Below are 10,301 nucleotides of genomic sequence, written 5' to 3'. Positions count from 1 at the left end.
ATGTGTAGCTATACTCTTGACTCTATGGAGGGTGGGGGGCGGGGGGCGGGGGGCAGGGGGGGCAGGGGTGCAATGGATGCCATCCTATGCTAGAACTTGCACTAGAATTGCTCAACCACGTGGTTGACCATAATTATTCAACTTTATGGTTAACACTGCACTAGAATAGCTCTATCTTATAATGGACTTTACATTGGAATTGCTACATCACTAACAAAGCTCTTTTATAAAATTGTCTCCTCTAGCCTATTTACATTTTATCTAGTCATGGAGCAACCTCTTTTACACTCTCAGCAGGAATAACATTAGGGGTGGACATGAACTCAAGATCTGGTGTCTCTATTTTATAAGACAATGTCTCTTCACCGGCTATAGTGTGGTGAAGAGAAGAAGCAAAAGAACATAAACAAGTAAGGTAAATGAATTTGAGTGGTTTTGGCTTATTACGTAATGCTAGTATAAAGATTTCCAATCACTACAATGATTACAATGAGTGATAAATATCACTTGCAAATTGCTAACTCAAAGGAACTTTGCAGAAGGCTTGCTTTAGCTCTATCGCTCCACAGATGCCATAAGGCCATACTCCACATCCAACGAATTAGGCTTCATATTTGTCGTTTTGAATTCCCTAGTTAAACTCCACCATGTGAGTGTGGCTCGACACTACTGAGGAAGCCACAAGGGCATATGACCGAGTAGCAGTGGGATTCAAGGGAATTCATGTACATCTAAACTTTCCCAAGGACTTGAAAGAGCAATTTAAAATGTTCTTAGGAGGGGACAAGATGAATTTGCTGCAAGGGATATTTCCTTGTTCCAGGTATAGAGTCCCTTGGAATATCTGGCCTAGGTAGAGAGTTTCTATCTCTTTGATGTTTTGACTAATATGGTTTCCTTGCCTGTGTGTTGACTGAACATTTGATTTTCTTTGTTATGAGAAAAAACAAATTCTAGTCATCAGCTATGGTTACATGAAAAGTCAACACTTCTCACACACAGCAACACCTTAAACACGTGTCAAACTCGCATCTTACCATGCTCTATGTGCCACCCTCTAGCAAACATTAGGGATTTTCTTACTATAACCTTATTGTTTTAGGCTTGCCTTTGTTATTATTGTAGATATGATGAAAAGAAGGTTTACTTAATTTATATTTTGGTATTTAACATAAATATATTAATAAAAAAAGTGTTTTAATCATAAACCATAAAATATATAGCTTAAATTTTTTTTTTCTTATTTAATAACAAAATACCACAAAAAATAAAACTCAAAATAAACTAAGTGTTATAGTAAATTGTTTATATATTTTAAGAGAAATTTTTTCCTTAAAATAAATTTTAAAAAAAATCTAAATTTTTATTTTATTGTTTAATTAAGGTTTATATTTTACATTGGTCATAAAGAAGAAATATAAGTTATGTCTATTAGTTTCAGTTGACCAAAAAGGTTTATCAGGATAACTTGGGATATAAAACTAAATTACAATCATTTTGAAGGCTCAAAAATGTTAGAAATATACAATTAAAATTCCTTTTACAAAATAAGTTCCTTTTCTACTCTGTATTATATAATGATAAAAATAAAATAAAATTTCTTTTAATTTAATTCTGCAAATAGCATTTTAAATTGATTTTTTTTAATTTTAATTTTTTTAAATTCTGTTTTTTCCAGAATAAATTACAAGATTACATCTTACATTTATTAGTAAAATATTAATATTATTTGGAGATATTAAAAATTATCTTGGATTAATGTATGTACCACTTATAATTATACTTTTATAAATATTACAATCATCTATTTATTTTAGTTTATTAACTGATCCAACAAAATAATATTCAGGTTCTGATATACCATCTGGGTCATAATAAATTTTAAAATTTTTAAATGTAAGTTTTATGGAACTTGCTGCAGTTAATAAAATGTTATTAAATTATTTTCAAAATAATCTTCCAAAACCTTCATATAAAGAATTCCCCAAAGTATAAATTTGCTCCACTTGATGCATAATTAAGGGCATTTCTTGAATAACGTGAAATTTTGATTAAAATGATTCCACTAGCTAAAATTACTGATATTCCTTTAAATTAATTTAAAGGATAGTTATCATTTCAATCAATAAAACCTATTGATTCATCAATAACGTCAACAATATTACTCATATCCACACTATTTAGAAAATCAAATTCTGGATCATCACCATATGTTACTGTCAAAAATAATATTTCTACATAGCTGATAATAATGTTTTTAGCCATATTTATTAATTAGGAAATGACTATAATATATTTAAGAGTTTAAATTTTATTTATAAAAGTATTTTTCTTGTTTTTTTAAATTATTATTTGGATTTTGTTTATTTTAAATAATATAAAGTATTAAAAATTATAAAGTCCTGGTCTGCTCCAATATTAGCACAACAACTCTCTTTTTCCATGAACAATTTCCATGCACTCTCTTTTTCCAGATTGTGATGCTGAATTCACCACGTCCCAGCTTGCGCCCCAGCCTTGATCGAGCTTCTGGTCTGCTGCCTCTTGTATCAAAAGCTCCAAAAGGACCAAATATTTGCATGGCCTGACCTTGTGTTTTACAAAATCAATGTTTTACTCAACGCTCAGGCTGACTGCATTGTGGGAATTCTAGCGGCTTTCACGCGTCCTTGAAAAGCATTTGCCTTCAAATCAGAATCTGGACCGTGCAAAATAACAAATCAAGATTATATATTTTCAAGCTCCCTGATTTGGATTGAAAAATGCAACAGTCCATCCACACTGCCTTCCTTTCAAGCTGCTGAACCTATTAGTAGAACTAACGCCAATCAAAAGGTTACACTTATCGTCCCCGTGAAGGTCGCCAGAGATAAGCTTTGTTTGCCATGACTTGTCGACTCGGTTGTACTTTGCCCGCATTTTCACGTTGATCCTCATCGGAATTTGGCCGGAGTCTAGATCGCCCTTCAGTTTTGTGGCAAGATCAAGAGGAATGGTGAGGTTGAAAAGTTGGAGAGGCGCTTCAAAATGTGTGATGTTTCGAGGTGGCTGGACAAACGGAGATGCGTAGGCTCTTCCCAGCTCGTAGCCGCGATAGACAGCAGCGATTCGCAAGTGCCAGAAATGGACCCCCATTTTCTTGTTTGCATTGCGAGACCAGACCTTGAAAGTTAGAGATGCCGAGTCGATCCTGGATCCTTGTGAGCTTGAGTTGCTTGCGCTAAGATTCGAGAGGACTGCGTCCTCCAGGATGTGGTGGACTTTTGAGCGGTTTACGACTGCACTGACTGAGCTAAAGAAGATGATCACAAACAACATCGAGAAGAAGAGGCAGCAGCAGAAGCAGCAGCAGAAGCACTTGCATGACGACATTTTACCTACGATTATGAAGCTCAAGTGGAATCGAGGGAGGTTTCAGATCTCATATGGGATGGTTTAGAGTGTACGTTTTCAACGTTGAAATTTGTGTAGCGCATGATCTTCCTGGAAGTAGCTTGCACGACCATCACACGGTTTGAAAGATGATTTTGTCAAAGTACTTCATGGTATCATTTTAGTTCCACTGTTGGTTTCGAAAAGAAGAAGCAAAGCTTTACAAGATAGAAAGAAAGAAAGAAAAGTAGAGATAAATCAAACCAACTACTTTATAATACTTAGCTGGTTTTCTTATTCTTGATTGAGAGCTCTGAGAGACCTTTCAGTCTCTCACGCACCTCTTGCTGCCGTCGTCCCAGGACCATCCAACATAGCATTTGACACAATCGTATCCACTCCAGTGCCACCCATAGTCGTAGTCGCATCTCACACATCTGCTACCATTCCAGTGCCATCCACCGTCTTCGTCGCAATTCTGTGACACGCAACTGTGTCCATTCCAATGCTGGCCACCGTCGCAGGAGCACACAGATCCTCTCCAGTGCCGGCCGCCATCGCAAGAATTATCATCATCAGCAGCAGCAACATTACATTCCATTGCGACATAAAACGCCACACACAAAACGCTTGCGACTACAAAACCAAGCTTGAGACCCATCGCTTCTACCTCCAACTGATTATACATTGTGCTTATATACTAGGGAATACTCTTGGGTAAGACCTTAGTGAGGCTCATCTCTTTGTTTATTGTGTTTACATGGTCGTGTAGTGCCCACCAAGAAGGATAAGATTGGAATTCACCAGGTCCAACGTTTATATTGTTAGCATCTATGTGAATCTTCCGGACAAAGAAGATTTCTCCAACTTACCAAGTCTAACGGACGTCAACTTGTTACAGTATTGCTTTCGCTGGCCACAGTAAAATCCCTGCAACTGATTTTGACTAATATTCGATTTAGTGTAATACCAAACAAAGACAGTGTCAAAACTATGTATTTGGCTCTAATCCTTTTTCTTCTCTTTAAACAGTTGCATGAGCAGCGCAAAGAGCATGGACATGAGAATGTATCCCCATCTGGGGCCTTCGGAGGAATTTGAAGCTCCAGCGCCATAAGTGTCGAAGTGATTATAGTTTGGTGTGGATGAAAGCTTTGGTAAGTTTGCTGTGTTGGTTTGAGACGAGGATCTTGGATGGATGATCATCGCAGCAACAAAGATGATGAGAGGCAGCAGTATAGCCCAAACGGAGAATGTTGTCAAGCCATCTTTCAAGCCCGGGATGCCTTTGCCTTTGAAGAGAAACAGAATGGAGAGAAGTAGCAGTGGAACCAAAGGCGATGGAGGAGATGTGGCGGCGATGGCCATTCTATAAACTCCACAGTCAAATCATCAAAGCACATTAAAAGAAGTGGTGATTCTCATCACTTACCGCTCGAAACTTTTGTAATCCCCCTTTTGAAACTCGAGAGATCATAAGATCCCAAATCACGAAGTTTTGTCATCCACTGTTCGTTGTCGCGTAATCTGACCACAGCACAGAAACTCTAGAGTTTTGCCTTTTCAAAGAAACGAAAAGAAAAACTTGACCCGCGAATTCTTCTAGCTTTTTTTCTACTCAGCACGAGCGACTTCGAACTGGCAAAAGTTCTCTAGCCACAATCGCCCAAGTGAATTTAAGACTAGATCTCATGAACAACGAATGCATAGAACGATGACGAACCAATTGGAAGAGAAAGCACGCCATGAAGAACAAATGGAATTTGATTACAACAATATACCTGGCCTGGCTACAAAAAATGTGGCAGTAGGAGTGTGGAAGTAGTGTCATTCCTCGTCCAAGAGAATGGGATTTATCAAGGGATTCATCTGTGCAATATACACAATCGCCCATCTGGAAAAAAGATAAAAGATAAAAAAGAGTATCAGTCTGCTAGAGAGAGAGAGAAAGAGAGATCTTACAGCATCCAGCACGAGACCACAGCGGTGATCACCAAAGTTACATGTAGCCTGCCAATTTCCCACGGGAAACCAGAGAAAACCTAAGATCCAGCGATCGCATCTATAGATTTCTACTCACAAATTCATGGATGGCCCTTTGTTGTAGAAGAATGTGAATCCCAGGCAGCCCAGCAGCGCAGCGCCGAAGAAGAGGATCGTCGTTACCATAAATCCCATGGCGCTCACAACAAACCCTAGTTCTTTCCCGCCAAGCGTGAGCTACAAGATACTCAAATTTAGGGCTCTTACGCAAGGGCAGGGCATTGGCCGCGCTAGGCTGCCAATGCGGCGCTCGCTCAGCGTAATCCAGCTCTAGAGATCCAGTAGGCGCAGATTGGAGCATAGATCTAAGCGCATCGATGGGGGATTCTCGCGGCCGATTTGTTGTCAGGCCGCTGGCGGCGCAGTCGTTCTTGGCGGATCTCGAGGTAGCTCCAGGGAAGATTTACACTGTGGGGCGATCGAGCTGCTGCGATCTCGTGTTCAAGGATGGGAGGGTCAGTCGCCGGCATTGCCAGATTTTCGTGGATGCCGGAAATTCTCTCGTCTTGCACCATGGAGTCGAGAAAGGGGCAGATATTTGCCTGAGATCGTCCGTGGTCTACGTCAACAGTGAAAGGATTTCTCTCGGGAGCTCCAGGGTTCTTGTTCCAGGGGATAGAGTGTTCTTGGTAGCTCCGGTTAAGGATTCTATCCAGGATACAGGGTTTACAGTGGAGAATGCTGGCGAGAGTAGTGATGCTATAAGGAGCTCTTTGGAGGAACTAGAGATGAATGTCCAGCGGCGCCAGGTAAAATCCAAGGCTGATCATCTCGGGCCAAGTCTCAACTGTAAGGTGAAGAGGGTGAAAGCTTCGGTGGAGAAGCTGATTGATAAGAGCCGGCAGCTACGATCAGAGTGCTTTACCAGGAACTCTAGCCTGGAAAATCGAGCTTTCGTCGGGAAGGAAAGGGATCTCGAAGAAGTTGAACAGATTGGAGGCGACACAAAGGTGGCTAGTTGTGATTCTTTTCCAAAATCAAGTGGACTGTGCATGAATAAACTGGAGGATGTACAGCCCTCCAGAACAGACGTGTCAGTGGCAGATCTTCTGGCGCCATTGGAAGACATTCGAGAAATGTTTGTGGCATCGTTTACTACTGACATTATTTGGTGAGTTTATTTGTTTTCTGTTCTTCTTTCTCTTTGTCTAATCTCCGCAAGTGTTTTTTTGCAGGTTTATCTCGTCCTTCGGGCTTCCAAAGACATTACCTGTGACTATAGCTTGTCACGACAGCGAACGAAGCTGGAGCACCGCCATAAGCGACCGCATGGAGCATCCATATTGTGAGTGGCCGAATTTGAAAGTAGTGTAAGTTTCTCGTATCTCATGTTCCAGGCGAAGTATCTACATGTTTCTATGCAGGTATCCGCCTTTCCCTGTTTTGCGACGAACAAATGATAAATCCAGGATGCGTGGTGTTGGCTGCCATCATCCCAAGTTTTTTCTCTTAAAGCGTTCAAAAGATATTCGAGTTATAGTGACGTCCTCCAACTTGAATTACAGACAGGTATTTCGTTTTCATATTCTCCTTTGGAGTTTGCTAACTCTTTTTTTTCTCACAGTGGCTGCAAGTCTCTAACACGGTTTGGTGGCAAGATTTTCCCCTTCGCAACACAAGAGACTATTCCTCTCTATTTTCGTCCAAGATTACCGATGGCGGAGAAAGAAATGGAGATTTTGCAGCTTACTTGGCTGGCTTCATTTCCACTTTGGTGAAAGACGTTCCTAGCGAAGCTCATTGGGCAACCGACTTGGCTTGCTACAATTTTTCGAAGGCAACGGTGTCACTGGTTGCGTCAGTACCGGGATTGTGGGAGGAACTGTTGCCTTTCCCAGAGAGTATGAAGGTAAGCTTTTTATTTTGGTGTTTGTAAATCGTTCGGATTAAATTCCGAAGCAGGAGCTGGAGAAAAGCTACCTTGGCACCGTAGCAACAACAGTTGCGGGAATTAGCCATCAATTTTCCCCCAAATGCGATCCTAATGGACTGAGATTGCGAAAGCTCGCTGCTCTCTTGAACAGTTTGCCTCTTGATCCAGAAGGCATGGTGCACGTCCAACTGAAGCGAGCCAAAGACTTACCTGCTGATCCGAATGCAGTGGTGATTTCCGTGGTTCCACCAACTCAGCAGTTGCGCTTTCTCGAGCAAAGTATGTGTTAACTTCTGGTGTTCTGTTTTATGATTTACCGATAATAATTCTGTGTGTGTGATACAGGCGATATTGTATCACAAGCAGAGGAGCTGCCGATTGGATTCTTGCCAAAACGTGCAGCTGCATGGGTTTCAACGCTGTGTGACGCTGGTCTGTGTAGCTTGAGGGCCATGCTATGGCCCAAGCAAGTGCTTGGTGTGGCAGCTGGCCAAAGCAAAAGCGTATTACAGCTTAAACTTCATGTTTTTGAGGTAACCCGTGCTTTATATCGTACATTGTTGACAGTGTTTTTGTGTATCAGGGGTCTAAGTTCGGGGAGCTTCTTAGTAAAGACCAAGAGTCTGCAATGAGCAATCTCCTGCGCCATATTCAACGGAAATATGGCTTGCGGCGATTAAAGGAAGTTCTTGCCGAGCACAAGTGGCCAGATTCCGCTGAAGTCGATTTTGTGTATTGTAAGTGCTGCTTAAAACTTATCACTATAACTGATTGTCGAGGTCCTTGTAGGTTCCTCTTCCATTGGAACGTCCTTGAGCTCGAACTTTCTGGCATCATTCTCCGATGCTGCAGGCCGCAAGGCATCACTAGACGATTCGTGTGAGTCGGATCCGGAGGTAAGGTTTTGTTATTGTACGTGACTATCTTGCGATCTTTTCCTATTCAGTGGGGCCGCTGGACCGCGGAGCATGAGGCGGCCAATCCATCAATAAAAGTAGTTTTCCCGACCTTGGACCGGTTAAAAAGCGCGAAATGGGGCCCTTCTTCATACCGAGGAATTCTTTGCTTCGCAGAGGTACATAAATGTTTTTTGCCGAGCAAGCAAACATCACTTCTATCAACAACAGCGAACGTGGGAGAGAATAAAATCGACGAGCGCTGTCAACTTGCACGACGCAATTCCATGTCCACCTAGTCGAGAAGGAATCCCAATGCATGTAAAGGTACTATAAGTTCTAAGTGGCAAAGAATGCTATCTGTTCAACCTTGCAGGTAGCACAGAGACGATTTAAATCGCCCACATCAAGCCAAGCATTTGGCTGGATTTATACAGGCTCACACAACTTTAGCCCCGCCGCGTGGGGCAAATACATCAACAAGGCGGCGAGAAACGACGACGAGTACCAGCCACCTTGCACTCGACTACACATTTGTAACTACGAGCTCGGGATAATATTCATAGATCCGCCACCAACATACCAGGACGATGGTGATTCCAACACAACGAAACAACAAAACCATGGTGGAATCCATAGTTTTACACTGCCGTTTCGAGTACCGGCACCAAAGTACAGCTCTTTAGACAGGCCTGCGACAGGCAGCGCAATCTTCCAACTTGTACAACAATTAGGAGAAGGGCAGCGATCCGTCCTAAACGAGGCTGGAGAGCACGAAGGCGTGTCACTGTCGGACGTGGAGATTGATACACAGGAGCCGGAAGAGGACGATGCATCCTCGAGCGCGTGCTTATAAGCCAGGTACTTAGTTCCCTAGTAGTTTGGAAAGTAGAATTGGTTCTAACAAGTTTCGCGACTACAGGCCACGAGGACGAGATTTCTTGGCGTGCTTCTCAGGCGACGAGGACGAGATCTCCCCCGGTGGAGCGCGTGCTTACAAGCAAGGTACTTCTCTAGCACTTTATAGTTGGTTCTAACTAGTTCACTTCTAACCACCTACACTGTTTGTATCAAAAACAGTTTACAAAGCCAGTCCATCGCTGCCACCTCGCCATCAGCCGTTAAGCTAGTTTGCCACATCATCTCTTGGTTCTTGGCACTTCGATCTCGGGCTTTCTAGCGTCACAAGAGGTATGTGATGGGCAGTCCAGTAGCAGACCCCTTTTGATCGCCGCTGGCATTGTTATCCTTTGCAAGAAAGATGGGGAGAGAAATGGAGGAGCTTGGCTTGCCGGTCGAGGTCCGCGACTACCTCCAGTCGGTCTCCAACGCCGAGGTCGCCCTCTTCGTGGCGGACAAGCGCCCCGCCAGCGTCCGCGAGGCCCAAGACATGGTAGCCGAGCTCGGGGCGCCGCCGGTGAACAAGACTTTCATGATATCCTACGGCGACTCCAACGACTATGGCCTTTGGGCCCGCGGCACGGTCAACGGTCGCCCGGCGTCCTTCATGCCCAACTACGGCTCCGACGCCTTGGTCTCGGTCAGCGCGGTCAACCGCCTAGGGTTGACCACCACCCTGTGCCGCCCATTCCGCGTTGACGGGTCGCCCGTGGTCCACAACCGCAAGGTGAGCGACCTAGTGTTCGAGCTGGATGGCGGGTACAAAGGCTGCATGGATTTCTACGTAGTGGATGGTGGGCGCAACGATTTCGTGTTTGGCAACCGCGATATGACCAAGTTGGGCACCGGGTGCTCGGTTTACTACGGGCGCATGCTGGTGGAGCTAAGGGGTGGAGACGGGACTTTTACCTCGCCCCTCTACGAGGGCCGTCCTGGGTTCCACTAGGTGGGGAGCGATCTTCATTCTCACAAGCTCATTTTCATTTTCAGCAATGTGTTACTAGGTAGGAACCAAGTGGTAACCATTCACTCACAGAACTCCTGTTCTTATTCTCGGTTCATTTTTAAAGAAAAGCCCATCGTTTTCATTCTCACCAATGTGACTCTTTCTTTCCTTTTTGTTTTGTGCTGAAAATCCACATTTTCCAACCCAAGACTTTTCTTTATACTATTCACTATGACTTTGCCCAATGCCAGGACCCTTCGGAGCACGCTGA

The 10,301-nt window shown here is 43.2% G+C and overlaps 3 protein-coding genes across 5 annotated transcripts; 1 reads left to right on the top strand and 2 right to left on the bottom strand.

Moving 5' to 3' along the window:
* Positions 1-2,736: 2,736 nt before the first annotated feature.
* LOC9630049 (NDR1/HIN1-like protein 26) lies at positions 2,737-3,786 on the bottom strand. The gene is made up of 2 exons (XM_024680415.1): positions 3,714-3,786; positions 2,737-3,287 (listed from the first exon to the last, which is right to left on the bottom strand). Exons 1-2 carry the CDS (start codon positions 3,784-3,786, stop codon positions 2,737-2,739), a joined length of 624 nt encoding a protein of 207 aa, XP_024536183.1.
* A 584-nt stretch (positions 3,787-4,370) lies between these two features.
* Positions 4,371-5,593, bottom strand: LOC9630637 (V-type proton ATPase subunit e1). 2 transcript variants are annotated; one of them, XR_002993002.1, is made up of 5 exons: positions 5,453-5,593; positions 5,335-5,382; positions 5,154-5,266; positions 4,805-4,899; positions 4,371-4,741 (listed from the first exon to the last, which is right to left on the bottom strand). XR_002993002.1 is itself a non-coding variant. In XM_002975471.2 (3 exons), exons 1-3 carry the CDS (start codon positions 5,548-5,550, stop codon positions 5,200-5,202), a joined length of 213 nt encoding a protein of 70 aa, XP_002975517.1. In that variant the 5' UTR covers positions 5,551-5,593; the 3' UTR covers positions 5,119-5,199. The 2 variants fall into 2 exon arrangements, 1 of the variants encoding a protein (XP_002975517.1); XM_002975471.2 differs by lacking the exons at positions 4,371-4,741; positions 4,805-4,899 and having other exon boundaries at positions 5,119-5,266.
* Positions 5,594-5,639: 46 nt separating this feature from the next.
* LOC9630636 lies at positions 5,640-10,178 on the top strand. Of its 2 annotated transcripts, none has more exons than XM_002975635.2 (14): positions 5,640-6,526; positions 6,591-6,725; positions 6,780-6,924; positions 6,980-7,264; positions 7,318-7,567; positions 7,634-7,821; positions 7,872-8,025; positions 8,078-8,184; positions 8,235-8,363; positions 8,416-8,511; positions 8,561-9,045; positions 9,107-9,189; positions 9,265-9,375; positions 9,446-10,178. In XM_002975635.2, exons 1-11 carry the CDS (start codon positions 5,733-5,735, stop codon positions 9,038-9,040), a joined length of 2,763 nt encoding a protein of 920 aa, XP_002975681.1. In that variant the 5' UTR covers positions 5,640-5,732; the 3' UTR covers positions 9,041-9,045; positions 9,107-9,189; positions 9,265-9,375; positions 9,446-10,178. The 2 variants fall into 2 exon arrangements, with proteins under 2 accessions (XP_002975681.1, XP_024536491.1); XM_024680723.1 differs by having other exon boundaries at positions 9,442-10,178.
* The last annotated feature ends 123 nt before the right edge of the window (positions 10,179-10,301 follow it).

This window comes from Selaginella moellendorffii, unplaced genomic scaffold (assembly GCF_000143415.4).
Source record: "Selaginella moellendorffii unplaced genomic scaffold, v1.0 SELMOscaffold_28, whole genome shotgun sequence".
Taxonomy (NCBI): Eukaryota; Viridiplantae; Streptophyta; class Lycopodiopsida; order Selaginellales; family Selaginellaceae; genus Selaginella; species Selaginella moellendorffii.
The sequence above is the reverse complement of the archived record's forward strand: the minus strand, read 5'-3'. Positions and strand labels throughout refer to the sequence as shown.

Excerpts from the sequence above, each read along its gene's own strand:
- LOC9630049 (XM_024680415.1), bottom strand. The coding sequence starts at position 3,786 with ATGGGTGGCACTGGAGTGGATACGATTGTGTCAAATGCTATGTTGGAT. Across the intron at positions 3,288-3,713 it reads TGGGACGACGGCAGCAAGAG|TCAGTGCAGTCGTAAACCGC; the intron begins GTGCGTGAGAGA and ends TCTTTAGCTCAG.
- LOC9630637 (XM_002975471.2), bottom strand. The coding sequence starts at position 5,550 with ATGGGATTTATGGTAACGACGATCCTCTTCTTCGGCGCTGCGCTGCTG. Across the intron at positions 5,383-5,452 it reads AAAGGGCCATCCATGAATTT|GCTACATGTAACTTTGGTGA; the intron begins GTGAGTAGAAAT and ends GGAAATTGGCAG. Across the intron at positions 5,267-5,334 it reads GTGGTCTCGTGCTGGATGCT|ATGGGCGATTGTGTATATTG; the intron begins GTAAGATCTCTC and ends TCTTTTTTCCAG.
- LOC9630636 (XM_002975635.2), top strand. The coding sequence starts at position 5,733 with ATGGGGGATTCTCGCGGCCGATTTGTTGTCAGGCCGCTGGCGGCGCAG. Across the intron at positions 7,822-7,871 it reads TTAAACTTCATGTTTTTGAG|GGGTCTAAGTTCGGGGAGCT; the intron begins GTAACCCGTGCT and ends TTTGTGTATCAG. Across the intron at positions 8,026-8,077 it reads TGAAGTCGATTTTGTGTATT|GTTCCTCTTCCATTGGAACG; the intron begins GTAAGTGCTGCT and ends AGGTCCTTGTAG.